The following is a 25,516-nucleotide window of genomic DNA, read 5'->3' as shown; positions in this document are numbered from 1 at the left end:
CTCCTCTAGGGGTGGTTGTCCTGGGTGACTTAGGGCATAGAAAATAGTGCCTCCCTGAGTGTAAGTTAGGTAAAGGAGATGGTTGCAGACACTGACTCCAGACTGGTTTTTTGCATATGAAAGGTATCCTCCTGAATTCTTCATGTCGTTTTTTATTTTCTATTTCTTGCATATCCATTTGTCTCTTTTTAGTAGTTTTCATTTCTTTGCTGAAATACCCATCAGTTTATGCATGTTGGCCACCTTGTATGTTGGATCCTTTATTTATTTAAGATTGTATTCATTTATTTTTTTAAGATTTGATTTATTTGACAGAAATCACAAGTAGGCAGTGGGGGTGGGGGTGGGGGGAGAAGGCTCCCTGCCGAGCAGAGAGCCTGCCATGGGGCTGGATCCCAGGACGCGGGGATCATGTCCCAAGCCAAAGGCAGAGGAGGCTTTAACCCACTGAGCCCCCCAGGCGCCCCTGGATCCTTTAATGTACATATTGCCGTTCATAGGTTCAGTCTGATTTTTTCTGCTTCTAATATTTGGGCTATTTCTGAGAGTCTGGTTCTTCTAACTTCTGTCTATGTTCGGTTACATTTTCCTTCTTTGCATGCCTCATAATTTTTTTGGTTGAAAGCCAGCTATTGTAACAGAGCAGTAGAAAGAAAGTAAGTAATATTTATGACTGGGAAAGGATATGCCCTTTCTTCCGTGGGACTGCTAATGTGCAGGGCTGTCCCTTTAGTTGGCAGTTGAGCTGAGAATCTATGTCGTTACTTCATTTAGATTCTGTTTCTCAAGGGTCCATGTGACTTGAGAACACCATCAGACCTTCTCTGGAGGTTTTTCTGCTCTGCCCCTCATACTTAACACACAAACCTCAGGGGATGGGAGTGGGTCTTTGCTCTGCTCTTGTATTTCCTCCTGAGCACTTGATGAAGTCCCATGGGAGGGAGTTGGAGGATGGGTTCAGACTCTCTTTGCGTCTTGGGTTTATAAGGATTTGAAACCCTCACACTCACCCAAAGTCTGCCTTTCAGACTCCAGTTCTGCTGTTGCCCTCCTCTCTGCTGTCTTCCTCTTGGTCCTGTTGCTTCTCAAAGGATCAAAGTAGCTGTGTCTACATGTGTGTGTGTTTTCTCTTTACGAAAGGGCTTGTTGCTGTCTGCATTTTGGTTCATTAGGTTTTTGTTTTGTTTTGTTTTTGCATCTTCAGTTCTGCAGTCTTCATTTGAACACTGATTTCATAGGTTCTCCATCCTTTTGTTGTTAGGAAAGAACTATGTTCTCTTAAAACTTTCTGCGTTCTAAAGTAGCAGTTCTCTAAGGATTAATGGTTTGAATTCACTTTTAATAGAGGAAATAATCATACTTCTAACTATCTAACTATATCAATGCTTACTTCCTCTATTTGAAACTTTTTTTTTTTTTTTTTTTTTGGTGGACAGAAGAAAGAAGTTATAAAGTTTTCACCCTTAGTAAAATCATGCACCTTGCTTTGATCATTTCTGGAAAAATGTAAGATTCATAGGTTGGTACTAAAATTTTTTTCCCCCAGGAATCTTTGTAAGAAACTGATTATGACAGCTATGTTTCTATAACTTTAGAAAGTGTTTGGTTTGGCTTTGGCACTTTCCCCTTCTCATAGTAAAATTTAGTGCAGGACTTACAACATGCCAGTTGCTTTTTCCTTTTCCTTTTCAACATTTGTCTTAGAAAAACATTAGAATATTCCTAATTGTTACCATTGTAAGTTTTGATAGCTGCTTCTTAGTTTGTTCTCTTAACTTCTCTATTTACAAAATCTCATTAATTGGCATCGCATAAATGTCTTGTGGATGTTTTTATTTCTTACATTTTCTTAATTTATAAGCTCATTGAGCTGTCATATAGAATATAAGGAATACAAAGTTCTTCCACATGCTTTGATTGAACTACAAAAAATGCAGTTGAAAGAGAATTAATAGATATGGGGTCAAATGTAGAATATAGATAATAGGTCTCTAGATTGCTTCTCATGTGTGGGCCTCCGTAGTGCTCAGTAGTGCAGAGTGATGCATATTTTCTTAATGAGTGAAGGAAAAAAGATGAATTGCTGATTTAAGAACAAGAACTTGCTTAACCTAAGTGTTTTTCTTCAGATTTCAATTCTCTACCTTGTGCTCTACAGATTTAACAGTTACGGTTTTAACAAAAGAAAGATAGACTGTCTGGGCAAGTGGTGCTCTTTTCCCTCATTGGTTTTTTCTTTATGAAAATCGCACCGTTCTTTTTGTATTTGCTAAGAATTTGTTTTGCTTACTGTGTGTGGTAAATTACTCAGAGCTTAGCACAATGCCTGGCACATATGAGGTTTTCAGATGTTAGTTTGGTTGAAATGAATTTTCTGATGAAGAAGAGAATATTGTGTCCTCAGTGGACCATGTAGTACACGGTAGCAGTGTCAGCTCCATGAACCAAAAATTACAACTGTGTCAGTTCTAGTTCCAGCTCCAGTGGCATCACTGATGTTACCGTAGCTTCTCCATGGAATGAAGATGCAATTGGGAATACTCTAGCACACTAGAATTTTCTGTTCTTTGCTATCCATATATTCACTGTGTCATTCTATGCATCCAGTAAACTTCATGAATAAAACATGTCTTTATTTCAGAAGCTAAGGGATTTTTATGGTTTGGTTTAACAGTGAGATGTTGTTAATATTGTAGTTTAAAATGTGTCCACTGTTTCCTAAAGTCTCATATTTGCAAAAGGGTTTCCTAGCAATTGATTAGTAAAAGAAACTTGAGAAATTAAAAATATTTAAAGCATGTTTTATTTTTTAATTTTCCTACACTAGTGTTTTAGAGGTGAGGGCTGAGCCATGGGGGATGAATGTGAGCCATCTCTGTGATAGGACGGGAACCCAGCTTTATGTAGTATTAGTGACTGATCCCTGTCTGTAATGTTACAAGTTGAAGTGTTCTGAACCTGTGTACTGTGATGAATTAATTCTCCAAGGGGGAGTTGTTTTGAGTTACCATGCTATTATTTGTATCAAAATGCAAATAGGAATAGACTCCTCTCCTTGTAGGTGATATATTTCTATTTAATCTCTCATCTTTCAGTAAGTTAGTTTTTTTTCTACTGTATTCCATGAAGGGCTAGGTGGCTCAAGTTTGAGTCATTGTGCTTGGAGACAAGGCATATAATAATACTTTGGTTTTTATGCATTGGGGTATTATACAGAAGTACTCTGGCTATTTCACTGGAAGCCTGGCAGTCCTCCCCCCTCCGCCCCCCGCTTACTGTGCGATCTGTAATTCTAGTTCATGACTCTTTAGACTTTTCATCATTCAACACTTTTTTCTTGTGTTTCAAGTTACTCTTATCCAACATCGTTTCTCTTATCCAACATCTCTATTTGCCCCTCTACATGAATATCCAACCATCTATGTGTAGTAAATGTTATTTCCCCTCACATATGCATGGAGAATCTTAGGGGGAAACAAAAAAGTAAGTAGAAAACGTAGGAATCTCATCAGGCCTCAGTGTCTGTTTTGTTTTTGTTTTTTAGGGTAAAAGTATTAAGTCCTTATTTGCTACAGTTGTTTTGACTTTCATGGACTCCCTTTACTATTTATTGTATTACATATTTACTATTTATTTACTAGTTATTGGTGAAACATTGTAATCGACCTGTCCTTCACTGTTGATTTTGTTGTTGGTGGTGGTGCCTAGACCATAGAGAAGTAGCCACCTATTTCCAAGTTCCTGCATATTTTCCTTCATTTGTGCCTTTCCAACTCATCCCCTCATTCTGCTAACAAGCCTCTGAAGCCAGCTCTTGCCTGTCTTCAGTCCATTTCCACCCAGCAGCTGAGTTCACATACACCTTCACTCTTGTTATTCCCCTACTAAAAACCTTTGGTGACATGTAGGATAAATCAAATCCTCTGCATAGCCAAGGATCCCTTTGCTGGACCCCCAGGCTGCTTCTGTAGCTTTCCCCTGTGCTCCTCTTCAGCTGGGTGGGAGGACAGTTGATGAGGCTGACCCAGCTCCTCCAAGGTATGTTCCTTCTCTTTTGTGTGCCTTCTCGGCTTGGGGGATAACTCTGGCCCTGGTTGCTCTGACATGGCCTGTGTATCCTTTTTTTTTTTTTTTTAAGATTTTTTATTTATTTATCAGAGAGAGAGAGGGGGAGAGAGCGAGCACAGGCAGACAGAATGGCAGGCAGAGGCAGAGGGAGAAGCAGGCTCCCCGCCGAGCAAGGAGCCTGATGTGGGACTCGATCCCAGGACGCTGGGATCATGACCTGAGCAGAAGGCAGCTGCTTAACCAACTGAGCCACCCAGGCGTCCCTGGCCTGTGTATCCTTAAGGCCTTAGGTTAAATGTCCCTTTCCCAAGGAAGCCTGACTTCCAGGGCTAGGTAAGATCTTTCTCTTTCTTAACCCCCTATAGCACCTTGAATGTTGAAATTTCCTCAGAGACTGGCAGCCGAATTAGCCACAGTCAAGTCTTCTTGACAACAATTGAACTCAGTCATGTCTTCTTGACAATTGAACATCGTTGAAGTTGAACGCTTTTGTATTTGGGCATACATCTTCTGATGTCTTTATTACTCCCTCTTTTTCTCCTAGGTAGCTGACTTTTTGCAGGACTCTGTAAAATTGTAATTAATAGATTATTTGTAATTTTTTTTTTAACTTCTTCTTTCTCTTGTTAGACAGTAAGCCCTTTGTGGGTGGGAGGCCCAGCTCAGGGCCTAGCCCATGGTAAGGTATTCGATAAATAATGCCCAGTGCTCCTGGCACAAGTTCTAAAGCATAGTAAGTGCTCACTCAATGTTTATTGAACTGAATGTAGGCTCTGTGTCTTTCTGTGATAGAAGTTGACTTGTTTGGCCTTCTGTCCCATTTTCTCTGCTGATTTTGCCATTCCTGGACTAGAGAAGCTGTCTGCTTTCTATTATGTATTTGCTACCACATCTCATTTTATATTTTTGTTCCCTTAATTGCATACTAAATGTTTGAATACGTCTCTGTTTTAGAGAGGTATCTAGATATTTTTCCTTCTTGACAAGAATGGAGCATTCTTGCAGACGTGAGACCCCCATATGTAAATATTGTTTTATCACTTAAAGAATGTAAAGAAAAACATTCGTGCCATCTGAAGTTTTCCCTCACAATTTTAATTAACTCCCTTGAGCCCAGTGTGGGTTACTAAGAATAAGGGCCAAAATCTTCACGTCCCAGTCAAGGAACTTCTTGAAACAGACTGGTTGTCTGGGCATCTTGCCTTGATTCTTGCTCCAAAAAGATGCTGTGTGTAGTAGAGCGGGAGGAGGTGGGACCTTGGGTCTGTACTGTGTGGTGCCAAGGTGATGGAAGAGTGGAATCACGACAAAAAAAAGTGTCGGGTAGACAATTAAAAGTCATTTTGCTATTTAGGGGTGGGGGAATGGTAATGATTTCCCCCCCGCCCCCTTCCAAATTTCAGTCTGGAGAATATGGTTGTAGACAAGAGCCTATCAGTTGTAGCTATAGTTACTTTGTAGTGAACCCTAAGCAGATAACTTCTGTTGTGCTGTATAAGGATCATGTGGGGGGAGAGCACAATGCCCGTGTGAGTGGGGGTGGGGAAGACGACTTACTCACATTTGGCTCGTTGCTTTTGGAGGACTTTTTACTTTATAGTACTTTATAAAAATTGCAGTGATGATTGAATTACAGTTGATTATTACTGCTTGCTTTACTTGAAAAAGATGATCCATTAGTTAAAAGTTGAGTTTCGAAATACTACCACAAGAGTGATGACTTTAAAAAGTATATTCTGTGTCCAACAGGAATTAATATTTACTTTTTGTTTCAGGCATCTTCTTTCATTTCTAGTTTTCTGTGTTTTGCCTTTTAATTCTTTGCCAGAAAAGTTCTTTTCGAATACTAATTCATAATATTTGAATCAGATATTCAAAATCTGTTTCATTCGAGAAACTGCCCCAGGTGAAGAGGCATTATCAGTGGCTTTTCTACCTAGTTATTTCTTCTTGGTATAAAGAGTTTTTCTGGCTGAATCTTTGAACAAATTGAACGGAGAGAGATAATTTGGCCCAGAGGACCAACACAGGGCTCTAAAAAAATATGAAGGAAACACCAAATGGTGAACAGTCTGCCTTCTTGAACATAGAATTGGGATGGGGTGGAAAATGATTATTCTGGTTTTACACTCTATCGGTGCCTGGGTAACACTAAGCATGTATCTCTTTTATAAATAAAATTTAGTCATCGCTAGCACTTCACACCCATTATGATGGCTACTTTAAAAAAAAAATATAACGTAACAAGTGTTGGTGAGGCTGTGGAGAAATTAGAAGCCTTATGCACTGTCAGTGGGAAGGCACAATAGCTCAGCTTCTGTGGAAAAGGTGTGGCAGTTTCTGGAAAAATTAAAAACAGAATTACCATTGAGCCAGTGGGAGGCAAAATTATTTCTCCCTACCCAAATGATACTTGTGTACTCCAAGTATGTGGGTTTTACCATACCCAGCAAGTCTCCAGTTCTCTGCAGAGACCGAATATCCTAAAGCTTAACTTAATTTTGGCACTACCTCAAGTTAATGAAGACGTTTCAGAGCAAGGGCTCGCTTATAAATTGGGGGTTTCATATCTTGGGTTTGATGGTTTTCTAGAACAGCTCTCCTAAAACTCGGGAAGACTTTTTACTTCTGCCAATTTATGATGGATTTTCTAATGGAAATAAATGAACAGCCAGATGAAAAGATACCTAAGGCAAGGTATAGGGGAAGGGGCTTGGAGCTTCCATGTCCTCTCTGGACATGCTACCCTCCTAGTGCCTCCACGTTTTCACTACCCTGGAAGCTCTCTGATACTTGCAGTATTTTATAGAATCTTCATTGTATAGGAATGGTTGATTGACTCATTGGCCATTGGTGATTGAACTCAATCTCCAGCACCTTCCCCCATCTGGGAGGGGTGTCGGGGAGTGGGGCTAAAAGTTCCAATCTCCTAGTCACACATTTCCCTGGGCAACCAGCCCCCATGCCGAGGCTGTCCTGAAGCTCCCAGCTCTGTTATCTCATTAGTATATAAAATGACGTTTACTTTGGAGATTCCAAGAGTATTAGGAGCTTTGTTCCAGGAGACAGAGTCAGAGACCAAATGGGTTATTTCTTATCATGTCACACCCAGTAATTCCACTTCTGGCTATATCCCTACAAGAACTGACAGGTGAGAGATTTGAGAGATTTGTACACCTATGCTAACAAGAGCATTGCTTAGAATAGCCAAGAGGTAGAAGCAACCCAGGTGTCCATGGACAAGTGAGTGGATAAGCAAAATGCAATGCATACGCACCAAGGAATATTTCTCAGCCTTAAAAAGGAAGGAAATTCTGACACATGATACAACATGGATGAAAATGGAGGATATCATAATAAGTGAAACAAGCAAGTTACAAAAAGGAAAACACAGCATGATTCCACTTATAAGGGTTACCTAGGAGTAACCCAAGTCATAGAGACAGAAAGTAGAAGGGAAGCGTGTCCGGGGCTGGGCAGGAAGGGAAAGGGGCGTGGTTTCATAGGTACAGAGTTTTAGTCTTACAAGATGAAGGGTTCTGGGGTTTGGATTCCTGTTAACGTGAGCGTACGCAACACAGCCGTACTGTGCAGTTAAAAATGGTTAAGACAGTACATTGTACGTTATGTGTCTTCTGTCGCAATTAAACACTCACCCCTGTTTCTCCCCACAGTAAAACATGAGAAAAGGTGTAAAAGAGGTTTGTTTTACCAGGTCCGGGCTCCGGGCTCACCTGCCTTATCTCCTGGTGTCTTTCAGGCCCGGCGCTGCTCTGACCATGCAGGCGTTCTCCGAAGAGGAACGGAAGCAGTGGTTGGAAGCTTTGGGTGGAAAAGAAGCTGTAAGAACCCTCACTGGCGGAATTGTAGTCCACTTCCTTCAACTTTGACTTGTATTCCTTTTTATGGGATTTTTGCTTTATGGTATTCGGAAAAAAAAGTTCCCCGCTGACGCTGGTGTTTTGAGTCCTCTTGAAAGTGTTCTGCGTTCCAGTCGTTTGGCTGGAGGTTGCAGCCGCCCACGGAGGACCTGTGTGTCCCTAGATTTTACTTTTGATTGCTCTTTTTTTTTTTTTTTTTTTTTTTTCCCCTTTCTTACCTGACAGTTCTTTGGGTGATGAATTCAATAAATTCTTGCGGTTCATTTTGATCTCAGTGGAGACACAACAGTAAATATGGGGCAATGAGCGACTGCTGTAGTTATTTTGCTTGATTTAACAGTTTCTGGTTCAGGCTCATTGTTTAGGGTATGCAGGAAAAGGTAGCCTTAGTGAACGCACCTCGTGCGATTGGTGTGAAGAATAAATTAAAGGTCGTGGTAGAGATCCAGAGGCACACGAACTCAGTCTGTTTGCAACTTCATTCAAGCACAGCTTTTGTTTCAGTGGCCCCTTTTGTTTCAGAGGCCTTTGGGAATTGAGAATTTGGTAGATTACCTATTGAACTGGAGACTTAGAATAATTATAGAAAACACCATAGAACCAATTTAAATAAACTCTGCTGAAAGTATTATGACTCTAAGTAAACTGCCGTGCAGGTAATGAGGTGGGCTTAACTGGAAAGCATTCGTCATCTTAGCAGGGTTTAAAGAAAGGGAAAGAGTGCCTTGCAATGTGAAAGAGGGGTCATATATAGGAGAAGGAGAGGTGTCAGAATAGAGTTGTGAAACTGGCAAAAGATAATGTTATCTGATGGTCACAGACATGTTGGTTGAAGTATAGGGTATGGGGGCCAGGGAGCTGGGCCACAGTGTGTGTGGCAGTCCAGGTTCAGTGTTTGAAAAATGAAAACCCAAAGTATATGTGTTAAAAATACATGCTATAAAGGAGAATATATCATGCTTGAGAAAACAAAAATGTAGTAATCCAATTTGCCTGTAATTGTATTTGACCTACATTTAGCCTCCATAGTTTTATTTGTCTTGTCCTTGAGGTTTTTAGCTAGGTATCAGGAGTATTTACAGCATTTCTGGTTACTGAGATCCACAACACATTATACTGATCCTCTCTAGAAAAGGCAATGCAGTGACTAGGACTTATCTCCCCAGAGATTCAAGAAGTGCTTTGGAAAGTGACTTTGGGTAGCATAAAGATCACATGACTAAGTCTTTGAGAAATAAATCTGTTGTCAAAGGCAGTGTAACCTTGAAGACATATATAACCTCTCTTTTAGAGCAAAGAAACAAGTAATTAATTTGAGATACACAGACAAAGGCAAATCTGCAGAAAGAAAATATTTAGCTATATATTTATGTGAGGACACTTAAGGTTGCTTTTTTTTTTTCCCCCAGGTGTTACATATGCCTTGCAAATAATGGGTCAGTGCTCAAGTTCTTAGAGGCAGCCTGGAATTAGCACCTAGCTATTTCAGATATAGTCATTTAAATTATGAGCAAGAGTCATCTCTTAAGGAAATACCAGATTTTAGTAACAGTGGTGAAAAAAATGAGCTTCATCTTATGGCTTAGAATGCAGCAGTTCCTTTGTCATTCTGTACCTATAAACGTGAGCATTTGAAATTTACATAAACTTCCAGTGAGTTCCTAAAGAGTCATAGCTCCTTCATCTTAACTTTTGCTACTGTAAGAGACGAAGTTGACTCAGAGATGCCCTTTATTGTTAACTTATCTTAGTATTTGAGCACATTAGTATACAATTAACCAGTATTGATGTGGGTTTTTTTTTTTTTTTTGCATAGTCCTAGGTATGCTTACTTGAAGACTTTACATTAATGTGTTAAAAATACTGTTTTCCTTTTTTCTCTTTTACTAGCTGTTACACAGTTTTAATAGAGCCATCATCCCAAGACCAGAAGGAAGTAAGTGTTAATTCATGAAAAGGACCATTTGTTCCCCCTTTTCATGAGTTCGTTCTTTTTCATTACTGATGTCAGACTGTTGCTGAGTGCTCTGTACCCTCTAAGCTAGTCCTCCAAATAATATATGGATTCTCTTTGACCTACCGGGGACTGACCCAGATTTGCCTGGACTGCTGTAATCCTCATTAGTCTTTTCCTCTTTTCCATCTCTGACTTTTTTTTTTTTTCTCTTCCTCTACAAAACCCAAAATGCTTCCTCCACAACCTACTTTGTTATTTATTCTCATAGCTGTAAATATACATGTAGCAGTTTCAGGGATGCACCTTCCAGCTTCCTAAATTATAAGCTCCCTTGGAGCTGTTCATCAGGTCCCCTGTTTGCAACCCCCTCACCCTGACCCTTGATATTTTTTTATCCTTTAAGTGTGAGTATGGACTATATAAGTAGCAAACCACTGCTCTTTAGAAAATAACAGCAATCAAACAAATTCAGATATTCTAGGACATTGATCTTCACATGTGTTGTATGAGCTTGAGGAACATACAGCCTCGCTCTCTGATATTGATTTTTACAGGGATGAAACAAAAATATTATCAGAGTTGTTGGATTCTTTGTAAATTTACTTTGGATATTTTTGGAGAAATTAAGGCTGTGTTTATCACATGTGTACAGTTTGGAAACTTTATGTTCTCTAACACACTATTTCAAAATTACCATGGTATATGTTTCATTTGAGCCAGTGCTTGAGTAAAAGACATCTCGAGCCTACCATTGAAAATTGCCGGTTGTAAACCTACTTGAAGTGCTTTCTTACCCTCTTCTCTTCCTCCCTCCCTGTCTTTCTCCTCTTCTTCTTCCCTCCTCCCATTCCTTATCTCCTTCCCCCCTTCCTTTCTGATATTTTTTTTTTAATAGAGAAATAATAACATGCACTTTTTTGAAAAATAGTTTTGCTAAACATTTCATAAGATGTTGTGAAGAGTGGATCCTTAAACAGTAAACCACTGCTCAGTTGTTCTCCTTAAAGTACTCTTCAACCTTAGCATTTAAACCTGCACAGTTTATATTCATGGATTGTTTGTGCTATTGCCTCTGAGAGACAAGCGTTAATATTAGTGTTCCCTCGTTCTAAATAGACTCATGTATTCATTCACCTCTCTGATTTCATTTTTGAAACAAGAAACATCTTTTATTAGGATACTCCAGTGTGCCAGACTAATCACAGGCAAGCATCTATATTAGAAAAAAAAAAGAGGAAATTTTAAAAATAAATTTTTCTGCTACATGCATCATTTGTTTTAAATTCATTGTGAAAATAATAAAATACTAAACACTTAGAACATGGCATGAAATGTGAAATTCTTTTTCAAGCTCATGGCCCAAATAATACCTTCTTTTCCTCCAAATAATAATCTTAGAAGTGCTGAAAAAAATTTTTTTAAAGATTTTATTTATTTGAGGGAGAGAGAGCATGACCCTGGGTGGGGAGGGGCAGAGGGAGAAGCAGGTTCCCTCGTAGGGCTCCACCTTAGGACCCTGAGGTCTTGACTTAAGCTGAAGGTAGCCACTTCACTAACCGAGCCACCTAGGTACCCCTAAAAATCTTTTTCTTTAGGTGTTAGAAAAAAAAAAAGTTTTGTGTTATTTTTCTGTCAAGTATTTTACTTCACTTATATATAACTTAAAAAAAAAAATCCTGAGGTGGTGGTAGAACTGTGGCAAAATGTATCTTAACCACCTTTAGATAGATTCCCCCTAAAGATTTGTATATGTGCTGCGGAAGCAAGCACCCCCCTAAAGATTTGTACCACATTCTTTCCACTGCTTAAAATAAGTTATATTTATTAATATAAAAATTATTTTATATTATAAATTTACAAATTATTGGTAATAGATGTCCTAGTATTCCAGTAAGTGCTTCTCTAAATATATGAAATTCTCATTTACATTATTTAAACAGGGAACACACAGCCTTTAGCTTTTTTAAATAGTGAAATAAAAATTAAATTGGATTTAAATAATTTTTTCTATTTTTGTAAAGAAGAGAAACGTAAATAATTCATTGTGCCCTTAATATTTTATAACTGTATTTCTTTTAGGTGCACAGGTGGATAAGATGGGATTGACAATTCTCAGAAAATGTATCAGTGCAGTTGAAACACGAGGTAACATGATTGAATCATTTTATTCATGAAAGGCTATAGGTATGTAAAATCTAAGAATCATTTAAAATGCCTGTTGCATGGTTGAGTGTAGCATGGAATACATCAATGCAAAATGTACATTCTGGTCGTCAGAAATTGAGCTGTCCTTTTATCATGACAGGGTGGGATTTTCCTTTCTGTTTACTTTTATATTTCTACCTCCCCCCACCCCCATGGAGACTTGAAGTCAGAGCTGAAATGAGCAGCATTTGAAGAATCAGCAGTGCTGGACAGCCAATCTGAATCGCTTTTTGTTCACTATTAAGTTAGTCTCACCTTCCACTGCCTTGTTGGCCTCCTAAAAAGTCTGTTTCATCCAAGTGTCCTTTACATGAAAAAGAATTCACGACTTTGTAGAAATTGGTGACTTTCGATAAATGTACTGTTGTGTACCTGCCACAACACAGAAGTAACAATCATAGAAGACTTCTAGCGTTCCTCCCCTCCCCCATTCCTTTGTGCCCCTTTGTAGACAATCCCCACTCCTTGCTTGGCCCTTGGCAACCACTGACTGCTTTCTGTCACTTTAGTTCTTCCTTTTTAAAATTTGTATTTCATATATAATATAAATATAAATTTATAAATTTACATTTCCTATAAATGGAATCGTAATGTATAGTCTTTTGTCTATAGCATAATGCTTTTGAGTCTTATCTCTTTGGGTGTATCCCTAGCTCCTTTCTTTTTATTGCTAGGCTTGATTTCATTACATGGATCTACCATAATGTGTTCACTCATTTGCCCATTGATAAATACTTGGATTCTTTCCATTTTAAATTTAAGGAACACTATTCCCTCCCCTTACCAGAAACTTTTTCTTTGTAGTTCCTCAAAAAACAGGGCCCTTGCACTTTGCAGGCATGGTAGCAGACCTCGAAGGAATGGAATATTGAACATTACAAAATAGGCTCCTTCGGGAGGTCGAGTTTCTCTTTGTTTAGAGACCTAGTGAAGTATGGATAAATGGATATTTAATTCACTCTCACATATTGCATATCCCAGTCCTGGCTTGGCTGACTCTGTGGGTTGAGGCATTGCCTTTATACTTTCTTTCAAAACAAGGTCTTTGTGGTGAAGCCAGGTGCCTGCCATGTCTGAAATGAGAGTGTCAGAGGACAGAAGAAGACCAGCCGCTTTATGATTTGGGGATTTGCCCATCGATAGTAAAAGCCCAAGCCACAGATTGCCTTTTCTCCTGTGTTCTCCTAGAGTGGCAATTTGGGCTGGAACAGATTTTCCTTCATTTCAGCGTGCCCTCAAGTTGAGCTGACAGATTTCTTCATTTTTCTAGTGCTTCACACATTTCCAAAATTTAGATAAAAATAGTGTGATTTTCATATCTCTCATTTCATCATTCATGGTTCTCTTTCCCCTGAGCTCCTGAAGTGAAGCACCTTAATTGTATCACTTGTGTGCTTATTATTTTGATAAATTATATTCCTTCCCCAAAGGATATGTTTTATATATACTGGCTTCTGCCTGAACTGATTAAAATCTACCTTGAATGCTTTCTGATTGGTAGATGTGGCTTTATGGAGTGTAGATATGGCTTTATGGAGTGTTAGATATGTCGAATGGAATATATATATACTAGAATCTGTACTGAATATGTTTTTATTGTAAATTTATGATTATTGGGTTTTTTAGCAGAAGAATGAGTCTACACAATTTTTTTTTAAAGATTTTATTTATTTGAGAGAGAGAGTGTGGAGGGCAGGCAGAGGGACAGACAGACTCCCCATTGAGCAGGGAGCCCAGCTCAGGGCTCAATCCCAGGACCCTGAGATCATTACCTCAGCCGAAGGCAGACACTTAGCTGGCTGAGCCACCCAGGCACCCCAAGTTTACACAATTTAATTTAGATTTTCTCACTTAAAAATAACAAAGAGCGTATGTTTTTCTTTTTCAAATCTTTTGTTCTTAAAGGTCTTCCATTACTGAATGGAGTCTTTTGCTTTTAATGGAATATTAGACTAATAACAATGTTAGAACAATCAATGGTCAGATTATATTATTAAAAATGATGAGAAGCATTGTAGAATCTCTGAGGCTTTTATCCTAAAATTTAAGTTCCTTAAAGGAATATTGCTCTTAATGATTTCCTCCAAATCAGTTATCATGGCTGTCATTTTTTTTTTTTTTTTAATACTACAGGTATGGTTGCCTACTTTTTTCATCAGAATAAAGTAGCTATCTATGTCCTGTAATAAGAAGCACACAAGTCCCCATGGCTTAAAACAGCAAGACTTATTTCTCACTCAAGCATTGGTAGGAGGGCTTTGCTCATCACCAGTACCTTGGTTCCTGGTTGCCTGTGCAAACCAATCAAATTAAAGTTTCCTGGTTGCCGTGCCAGAGGGAAATGGTTCTGGAGGGTTTTGGGCCAGGAAGTAGAATGGTTTGGCCTTCAAGCGAGTTACATTCACTTACAGCTAATTGGCCAATAGAAACCTTATGCCCCACTCGACCCCAAAGAGTTTGGGTTGAACTAACTCTCTGGAGGAGACTCTGGAAAACACACAGAGAGCTGGAAATATTTGGTGAATAGCATTAATGACAACTGTATTTTGTGGACCTATATGCCTAAATATCAGGGGCATTTCATAAAATCTGACTGAAAAATTATTTCTAATCACTGCTTTTAGTGTTTTAAACATGAGTATCATTATCTGAAAACTACCATTTCATGTATTTGGATTAAAACCATTCGTGTGCCTTTTTCTCTAATATGTTCTCATAAAGATGACTTTTGGCACTTTAATTATTACTTAATTGGGGCATCACTGAAATATTTGTAAAGCATCAAATAAATGTCTAAAATCTGCTGTGGTTCTAGTATCCCAAGAAGAGATAACATTTTTAGTGTACCGACGTATTTTTGACAACAGATGTAATATATATGACACTAAGATAATATATATGGCACTAGCATGATACCAGTACATGACACTGATATGTAATCTGTGTAGACATGAACAATATATACTGTCATATGCAGATGCTCACATCTTGGTCTGAGTGAGGCTCTTTAGCAGTTACTCTGCTTTTGAGATAAGAAGAAACTTGTTTCACTACAATATCAGCCTCAGTTAACAAATCATACTCATCATTGCCATAGAGCTGTTTGCTCATGAAGTTCAGGGGTATGTGGGAGTCAGATGACCTTCTCTTTCAGCCTTTACTAAATATTTGTAAATGCTCTGTACTGGCTCTTCATGGATTCAGGCCAACTGACTACTGCTAGGAAATTACTGCTTATGCATACCAAGCTGAAGGCGTTCCTAAAGCCATGATCCCTAAATATTGATGCACATTGAAATCATCTGGGCTCCTCAAAAAATAGGACCTCTCACCCCACTCCCCCATCCCACCTTATCAGCCCGACTTCATTGTTATGTGTTATGAGCTGGGAAGTGGGATTTAAAAAAAAAAAAATGTTCTCCAGGTGATTCTATTATGTAGCAAGGTTTGGGAGCCACTGTCTTAATGGAAGGGTTGCTTGTGTGTTCGAGAAATGGGGTGTGCCATTATTATCTTTATGGTTATGCCATGTGGAGAGCTTTTCGTTTTAACTTCTTAAAAAATAACTCAGCCTAAATCCAAACAAACAGTGAAAACAGAAAAGTTCTGAAAAAATAAAGCAGTGTTCTTTTCCTTCCCTCAGTTAATAGGTGACCTATCACAGTTAAATCCTAGATCTAACATGAAGCCAGTCAGCTAACCAGTATTTACTTATTGAGCAGTCACAGTATATACATAGCTTTGTTCTAGTCCTTTAGGATACATATTAAAGGTTAGTTACATATGATACTGGATACATTAATAATAAACATAGAGATTTATAATATAAATATACCATGCGATAAAATTAAAGTGTTAACGTTTGCAAGAATTGAGAATTTGAATGTATATTGATAGATTGCAGTGTTTTGATAATTGAGGACTGTGTTTTGGAATAGGTTTCCTTAGATTTAGGTATATTTTGGCATTTAGAGACACCTCTGCAAAGATGTGGAGACGGAGTGTGACAGGAACAAGGTCAATTTGATGGGAAAGGATGCATGAAGAAACAGTATAAAAGCAGGTACTCAAGCATTTGAATTTAATTGTGAAGGAACTGGTTAAGTCCTAGAGGGTGGTGGATAGCAGAGTAGGAGGCTTTAAGGTAAATTTGGAAACTAGTCTTGGTAGGAACCTGTGGGATGACTGAGTGCAAAGGAGCCCCAGAATTCTGCCTAGGTTGGAGGAGCCGGCAGGGCAGGCAACTGATTTGGGATGGGAGATTTGGCAGTGGGGTCAGATAGCATGGAGGCACCCCAGTGATTTAGCAGATGAAGCAGGGGTCACATTTCGCACTTTGTCCTATATAGAGGATCAGAGTTCTGCAAGGCATTTCACCTTCAGATTTTAGTTTGGAAAACAGAGGATATCAAGAAAACTCCATGACAGACTTGTTGTTATGTATCAAGATTACCAATGGTGCTTCTTGAAAATGTAGATTCCTGGGCTCAGTCAGTTGCATTGAACCGTAATCACTGGTAGCTGGGCCTCTGCTGTAGAGAATGTAAGTTCTAATAAGAACAGTTGAAGGGAAACAGGAATTTTCTCACCTTCTGCTTTTAGGAGGTAGGTAGATGGAGCCATGATGGTTTCCTGAGAGAGTAGAGTTTTTGAGGGCTCTGGGTCGTGGATCCATGCAGTTTTGGGGATTATGAGTGTGAGTCTAGCAGATGTAGGGTAGAACCTCCATCCTAAACTGTGCAGTTGAGAGAAGAAATAAGAAAATGGCTCAACATGGCCAAGTCTCAGGCAGAAGCCAAGGGCATTTCAGATTTCCAGCATGTTGTAGATGGATCCAAGGGAAATTCTGACGTGTTCATGGTGCCTGCTATTCACTGATCGTGTGCTTCCCTCCAGCCCCTTTACCTGCTGTTCTATATGATGCCTAGTTTCTGGTGCCCTGTAGTAGTTTGTTCCTTTGTGGGAAAACACCTGGTTATTCTCAAGCTGTTTTATACCACCTTTCCTCCATTGTGTCTAGGTTGAAAGCCATGTAGCCACCACGTCTCTGCCATCTGATGATGGAGAATATGATGGGCTCATTTGCCCTGTCCCCACCCCCCACCTCACCCCCAGCCTCTGAATCACCACTGACTCAGGGCTTCCCTGGGGTCTCAGCACATAAGCTGCATTCTGAAGGACAAGGGGGAATTAGCCAGGTGCACAAGTGTGGGGTGTTGGGAAGGATTTTGGTGGGCAGGGTTGAAGTGTAGATGTTTGACAGAGCGTGATGCATCTGGGACCTGGGGGTCACAGGCGAGACCGGAGGAAGAGAGGTGCTTGGATTGCTCTGCAGAAGGTATGCACCTCTGTTGGCTGGTAAGAGTGGTCAGGTTTACACTCTAAAATGATGCAGTAAGGTAGGCATTTTGGAAAGATTCTTAACCCTTTGGACCCTTAGTCTCTAGAAGAATGGTGACTAGGAAGTTCATTCACACTGTCTACCCACACCCACATTTGTGAGGATTAGAGCTAACTTTTGTATATAGTAGATATTCATTAAGTGTGTTTTAATGTTTTCCATTCTCCGTTGAAGAACTTCCCTCATGAAAAGGAAGTTCCTCATTTGGCACTTATATTGTCTCATATTGTTAATTATATTTGATCTATTTATTTTGTTTCTGGAACTTTATGGTTTCCTTGGAGTGAAAAAGAAAATCTTGTTCTTTGCTTGCCTTTTCTCATCTCTGCATATAGTCTGTGTCTTACATACATAGAACTCAGTAAGCAGTTGTGTTTGCTTGAGTCTTCAGAGATTTCACTAATGCCACATCAGAAAATTATGTATTCCAGGAGTTGGTAAAATTATTGGAAGGACTTTTTCTTCTATATGTGGTTAGAATTAGTACTTTTGAATAACATGTAGGATTGGTTTTCATTCCTTTGTCATTCATTTATGTCAGCATCTCTTAGAATTACTGGTAATACTTTAGACATAGAAAGATATGTCACGTTGCATGTTGAAGCATTTTATGATTTCAGAGCTTGGAGAGTAATTACACGACTTTCTTAAGTAAATTACTCCCATTCCTATGAAGGGACCAACTCCCATGACCAGTATGTTGACTTTCTCTGGAACTGCACGCCATCTAGTTTTTCAGGTGCGTGTATTCATTGTAAAATAGACAAAAACAAAGTAAGACTCTTGCTTAAAAACTTCCTCTGGTTGCTGTTTTTTAAATAATCATCATGATTTAAAACTAAATTTGTATGCTACTTTTGTTTATGAAGTTTCTCTTAAAAAAATCTTCCATATGTGAATAATTTGAATATTCACTTTAATTTCTAGAGTATGGCATTAAAATGTCGGTCTAGGCAAGCTGTCAGTTATCCAGTTCAGCACTGTAACAAGCTGTGAATTCATGGGGTAGAAGGAGAAAGCCTCGTCTAAGATGTGTCAGTCTTTGATTTGTCGTATGTAAAAGTGAATTTCTCTTTCTTTGAAAAACAGAGTTTTAGGTTTTTGGAAAATCTTTTTTGAAGTCAGCCTTCCGGAGCACCCCTGGAATTGTCTGGGGTCTCGAGAATGGGCCTGGTAGAAGATGAGGCTGTGTAACTTCAGTTATTAGTCTTAGTGGGAGGGAAGATGCCCAGAGTGAACTTGCAACATATTTTACCATGATTGCACACTAATCTTAAATTGCCAAGGGCAAATTATATGCAAAATGAAGAAAATAAAGAACAGCTGTCCCCAGAAAATTTACAGCAAGCAAACTTGAGTTTCTCGCTCACTGTCTCTTTTTTAATCATAATGGGTGTGAGATGGGAGTGGGTGGATAACAGAGGACAGTCTTATGTGGGAGGGAACCAGAGAGTCTTGTGGTGTCTGCAGAAATGCAAATGCAAAGCTGAAATACTAAATTCAGGCGAGTCAGGATTATTCATTTTCTTAATTAGTAATCTTATTTAAGAACAAATAAGCTTCCAAAGCTATTAGTTTCCAAATGAGTGGTTGCATAAAGTTAATAGGGAAAAATGGTTAAACGGTCTTGCTCCAGAGTAGGCGTGCTAGGTTCTCTGGGTTTGGTTCAGATCCTGATGAGGTCCATGGCATATTATTGCAAGGCTCTGTCAACACTTTCAGCATGAGCTCAAAGGTCATTCTTGATTCAAATATCTTTCAGCACTCATTAGCTCTGTAACCATGGCGGGTTAGACTCCCTGTGACCTGGTTTTATCATGTGTCACCTGGGATAATGGTGGCATCTCCTTTGCGGGCAGGTGGTGAGAATGAAAAAGGAACTTGGGACGTTGGCTCACATGGAGTACTCTGTAAATCTGAGTCACTTGTTTAGGGATATATCTGCGAATAGAGGCCAATCACAATTAAGTAGTTCCATTATTGATTCAAGACTCTGGGACTCTGGGAGCACTGAGGAACTTAGTTTAGTTTACCTTTTTTTTTTTTTTAAATAGTAATTTACATAGGGAACTAAATCACTTACTTTAGTAATTTTATGTGCTGCTTGTAACAAGCAGTAACAGTAACTGCTTTGGCTTTCAATCTTCTGTTCCTAGGGTCTTGTGGACCCTTGAGTGAGAAGGTGGCTGGGAGGCAGTGAAGAAAGGAAAGAGCCTCAGGAAGAAGACCATGGCTTTTAGATTACCTCAGGCTCCCCCCTTCCTCACCCGCTCCCCTTAAGAGAGACTGCCCAGAGTTGGCCAAAATTGGTTGAGTCCCTGATGTCGCAGCTGCTCTGAGGTGGAGAGACAGATGGCAGCAGCGAGATACCTTTAGGGCTTTCCTGATGTTCTGCTCTGTGTAGAGAAGGGAGGAAACAGAGTCTTGCAAAACATAATAGCCAACTTCTGCCTTGAGTTTGAGTCTCTTTTCTGATACACGTAAGTAAAATTTTTTGATGCCTTAAGCTTAAGCTGCATGAGTGAGTTTGAAAATAAAATGCATTTATTTTTTATTTAGCTGTTCCATCCATTCCAGCTTATTTGATACTTATGTATTCCTGGGCATGCATGTGTTAGATGGGATTCTTTTGGGGTGTTTCCTACAGGAAAAATATTGGAAGAGAAAAATGGTGGTGATATGCTTCCTTTTCTTAAAGATTATCTTCAATCTAGTTTCAAGGCAGTGAAGGCCCTGATTTTATGCTTTCATGTGAACAAGCTATTTTGCAGTTTCATGGTTGCTAGTAGAAAGCTCAAGACTTCTGGATCAGAGATGAAGGATAGTTTACCACTCTCAGTAGCCAGAGTAGTAAATTTTGTGTTGGTCCCTGATTCCCAAGGGCACTGTGGAGAGGGGCATATTATAAGAGCAAAAAGCCTCTGAACTTGGGAAACTTGAGTCTTTTATTATGGCCAACAAGCATGCTTGCCCTTTGTTCTAGATGGAGACACTATCTATATTTTCCAACGTTGCAGGCAAACCTGTTCTTTGTTCCAGAGGGAGATGGTGGAACAGATGGTGTTCACCTGCCTTGGAGTATTGCTGGCAGAGGGGGTGGATGGGTATAATGTGACAAAGATGCTTCGGTGAATAGTCGAGGCCAGAGTGTGGCAGCTCCCAAGGGCTGTGTTGCATGCTTGCCTGGTCTCTATAGGCAGTGGTGAGATGTTGACAGATTTGAGCGGGAGTGTGTTCACATCTTTCAGTGGGAGGAAGTAGATTTAATGGGAGCCAGCTGGGATGGAGGGGATGGCAGGCAGGATGCCTGGTTGGATTTTAGAAATAATCCACAAAAGAGCTGATGGAGGTTTAACTGAGGGCGTCAGCCATGGAAAGAAGGATGGATAGGACGAGAGACTTGGCAGAAAAACAAAATCTGATGACATGTTGGCTGTAGAAGGTAGGGCAAAGGGAAGGTAAACTGTAAGCTTTCCAGCCAAGGTAGGTGGAAGACACGTTTAGCCAAGACAGAGAATGCAGGAGGAGCAGTAGGTTTGAGAGGAATAAAGGAATTGGGATTGGTTTCTGGTATGAATTCAAGGTGCCTGTGGCATTTCTATCAGAAATAAAAGGAAGGCGACAGAAGAGATGGTGGGCATGATTTTCAGAGAGGTGAAGCTTTGAGTGTCATAAAGTCGTGCCAGGTGGATGGTGAGGGAAGAAGATAAGGGGGCAAAAGGCAGAATCTTTGGGGGATCTTTGCATTTAGAGAGTATGAGGAAAAAAAGAATACTTAAGGAACACAGCATAGTCACGGGTCAGAGAAGGAACCCAAGACGATGTGATATAAAGGAATCTAGAAGAGGGGCAGTTCTGAAGAAGAGAAAGTCATACCATACCTATGTCAATCAACTGCTCTAGCAAGTTCAGGCAGGAAGAAGACCAAGAAAAGAACCACTGGGTGAAGAGTTGGGAGGCAAGAAGCTAGAGAGTAGCCAGGCTGGACAGGTTGTACTTCTTACAAGAACCCTATGAGATAATATTTCTCCATTTTACATGAGCACCTGAAGCCAAGAGGTGTGATTTGACTTGTGTTTAAGCTCAGCTAGAAAGCATTAGGCGGCAACTCAAACCCAAGGCTGAGTTTTTAGTGCCAATGCTCTCAACATCCATGAACATGAGGAGATGGAGACTCTGTAGGCTGATTTTCTAAGGATGCTGGAGATAAACGAAAGAATACAGACATATTTTTATTTTTTAAATATTTTATTTATTTGACAGAGAGATGGTGAGAGAGTACAAGCAGGGGGAGCAGAAGAGGGAGAGGGAGAAGCAGGCTCCCCACTAGGGAGAGACCCCAATGCGGGGCTCAATCCCAGGACCCTGAGATCATGACCTGAGTGGAAGGCAGACGTGGAACTGACTCAGCCACCCAGATGCCCCCAGACAAATTTTTAAAGAATAGAGGAAGTTTGAAACCGTAGACAGCAGAAGAGGGAGGCAGGGAGGTCTAAGTGTCAGTCTCCGAAGTGCTCATCCAGATTTGAGGTGAAGCCATTCTAAAGTGATGCCTTCTTGTTTCCTTACCAGCTCCATAATGGACTTCTGAAGGGGCACCATCAGCCTAAGAAAGATTTATCCCCTTTGCCGAGAATCCTTGCAGCACCTTGGAAAGTCTCTTAGTGGAAGACATAATATCAATGTGGAATCCGCATCTGACACTATTTAAAGCCCTAATAACAAATGGCATTTTGTTTTCCAAGTATTTCATGTACCGTAGCTCACCCAATGCCTACAAAACTCAGTAGGTGGTTGAGGAGATGGAGCTTGTTTATTAGGCTCAAGTGCAAATGAGGATCTGAGGCTTGGAATACGTTCAGGGTCAACCTGTCATAGTTCGCACAACTAGAAAGTAGCAGAGCTGGGATCTGGATCTTCATCTCCTGCCTCGAAGACCGAATTCTCCTGTGGCAGTAGAGTCAGGTGGGAGGAAGGGAGGCCAGTTCTGCCTCACAGGCCCAGGGGCTGTGAGACACTCCTTTCCCTAGGACTTACACTGTGAGGAGACATGGAAGGACACATTGAATGAGCTGTAGCTAGATCTGTCAGATCTGGGACAGCAAAACGTCAGACCTCTGGGGAGAGTTCGGGACCCCAAGTATTACTAATGAAAGAGGAAACTTCCTATCAGTTTGTGGTTTCTTCCCAGCCCTGCTGGAGGTGCCCTGCCCACTGGTTTGGGTGTTTGTGCAAGGAATAGCAGCAAGTCTAGGGGTTGTCTGAAGCAAAAATGCTTCTCCTCACGTGGGCTAGGAACTAGAAATGAGCCTGGCCATACAATCCTAGGAATGTATATTCTGTTCTGGCCCTCATATCAATGTAGCAGCTCATAAACCAAATACCCTTCGTACTTGAGGCTTGGATTTGAAAGGATGAGTCTTCGCGTCAAGCCTGTATGTGTCTGAAGAGTCCTGAAGTGATCATTGCTTCCAAAAATATTGGCCTGGACTTGGAATTAGATATTGGCCTTGCACTTTGCCCATACTCATGGCTTCTGCTGGGATGAGATGCAGTAATGGAGGCGGATGTTGTCGCCCGCCTCAGTGGGCACCGTGGCCCTTGCGCACTGAGCTCTCGGGTTTCTGAGCTCGGTCCAGGGTTAGTTTAGGCATGGGAATACCATGTGAATGAAATCACGATACCTTTCCTCAAAGTCCTTGCTGGTGGAGAGGCTATCCAACGCAGTGCAGAAGTGGATTTATCTGAAAACAGTGTGGGGAGGCCCCTGAGAGTGAAACCCCGACTTCACAGGAGTCGTGGCCCCCACAGGGGGGTTTGTGCAAGGGTGTTTGTGCAAGGAATGTTTCTCTGTCTGCAGCCCACATCATCGTCCTATCAGGGAGAAATTCCAAATGTGATCGGGGAACAGGAATTTCATATTTCCATGAGCCCATGCATACTGAATAAACTTTGACCCTCTTCTCAACCTGTGCTTTATGGTATAAAAGTAGGCTATGGACAACACACCTCAGGCAGGGCAACATGTATTGTGGCTTGTACCTAGCTGTTCTGATACTGATTTTGAATTTTATGCTCAACTAACACTTGTGATGAGTGGTTGGTATGTGAGGCTCATGCACACGCTTTATACATGTTGTCTCCTTTCATTTCCATGACAACCCCATGCCACCATTAACCTCATTTTTCAGATAAAGAATCTGAGACACAGAATGAGCAACTTACCAGGTTGTACAATGGAGGTAGTGGTACAGTTGGAAGTTTCCAGGACGTCAGCAACCTTAACTCATAATAATTTTCATCTTACAAACTTAAGCTCAACACACTTGTGTTTCCTGATTATGCTTTTTTTTTTTTGAATGAGGGAACCGAGATCTAGAAAGCTTAAAATGTTCTTATCAGCTGTAGTCAGTCTTCTCTTTCAGGGCTTAAAATCTGTTTCTTACCCTTTTTGTAGTATTTAATTCTTTGGACGTGTTAAAAACCATGCATCATTCTTCCAAAGTTTAAGAGTTCTAGAATTCTAGAAATCCATTCTTTTAGATTGATGATGTTGAATGGTATGTCCCTTTGGTGGACTAGAGCAGATGATTCTTGGTTCTGCCTGCTTATACTTAAAAATAATTTAATAAAATGTGTATTTTTGAGAGAACCTTGAAGTATTATGAATTGTCCTGTATCTTGGAAGGGCATCTTTGTGTACGAAGCTGTTTATTTTTATGTAACCCAGTTATGTGGATAGCCTGGAAAGTACTTACTAGATTTGTGCAGCCATGTAAATAGAGTGTGTATTGGGGATTAGTTATAAATAGATGTAAGGGACACATTATCAATTTTTTGTAACTCACTGATGACCTGAAGCACTATTCATGAGCCTCCTCCTTGCTAATTTTGGGGTCACCTTTATAGCGTATCATTCTTAGCCTTGTTGCTGGGTCATTTCCTCATGAGTTTTTCCTAATCACTTCACCTGCCGTGCTTTTTTCCTTTTATTTTCAAGAGTCTCTCAAGGTTAGTTAATATTTATTATATATAATTATAAAACATACTTCCAACTATGATTAATATTTATATATGCATACAATTATATGTTTGTTCATTACGTAACCCAAAGGGGAATTCATCTTTGTGGCACTGGGGGACATGTAGACCTACATTTATATTTATGCATGCGTGTGTGCGTGCATGTGTGTATGCTTTATTAATGATGGCATGTGGCAGGCTTTTGATGTAAATTCCGTGAATGTGAGTCTGGATATTAATGACCTTTTATTAAGGTCATTGACCCTGTTGTCAGCTAGCACAAATGCAAATAAATGACTCAGTCCTTCCACAAATATTGATCAATTCCCTCATTCCATGCCAAGCACTCCGCTCGTTACTATATGAGAACTGAATGAATGTTAGTTGATAGACCCATAACATATGGTCATTTATTTCTGTAGAATCATACACTTAGAAAATTCTTTTTAATAATTTTGTGCCTATTATCATCAAAAGTATTTAGAGTTCCACTTTGAGTCTTACTCTTTTTATACTGTTACATCTTTTTCTACTAACAAATAACCTTTTCTGTCCCTTTTTATTTTTTGTCCTTATCACTTTATAGATCAACCATCAACTTTTCATTTATTTTTATTTTAAAAAAATATTTATTTATTTGACAGAGAGATCACCAGTAGGCAGAGAGAGAGGGGAGGGAAGCAGGCTCTCTGCTCAGCAGAGAGGCCAATGTGGGGCTCAATCCTAGTACCCTGAGACCATGACCTGAGCTGAAGGCAGAGGCTCTAACCCACTGAGCCACCCAGGTGCCCCAATCATCAATTTTTTAGTCATTTATCCAGTTTATCCATGAATTTATCCAGTTCATTTTTTAAATGTATGCCATGTGCTGAGGATCCTGCAAGTTATTAAGAATCTTGAGTTACCAGGTGTGAAATCTGCTCCTGAAGCCAGAAAGGGAAAAGAAAGACAAGGCTTTATGGCTGTGTTGGTCCCAAGTTG

The 25,516-nt window shown here is 40.0% G+C and overlaps 1 protein-coding gene across 1 annotated transcript in view; it reads left to right on the top strand.

Annotated features, from left to right (window-relative positions):
* Nucleotides 1–25,516, top strand: part of ARHGAP10 (Rho GTPase activating protein 10) — a 317,977-nt gene that overhangs the window by 154,546 nt on the left and 137,915 nt on the right. The window contains exons 11-13 of the mRNA XM_045078333.1: nt 7,829–7,910; nt 9,840–9,885; nt 11,986–12,051. Coding sequence (XP_044934268.1) covers nt 7,829–7,910; nt 9,840–9,885; nt 11,986–12,051 — 194 coding nt within the window. The remainder of the gene's footprint in view (nt 1–7,828; nt 7,911–9,839; nt 9,886–11,985; nt 12,052–25,516) is intronic.

The sequence above is a fragment of the Mustela putorius genome, unplaced genomic scaffold, assembly GCF_011764305.1.
Source record: "Mustela putorius furo isolate JIRA1106 unplaced genomic scaffold, ASM1176430v1.1 tig00000242_pilon_pilon_pilon, whole genome shotgun sequence".
In the NCBI taxonomy this organism is placed as follows: domain Eukaryota; kingdom Metazoa; phylum Chordata; class Mammalia; order Carnivora; family Mustelidae; genus Mustela; species Mustela putorius.
This window is presented reverse-complemented; position numbering and strand designations above follow the sequence as displayed.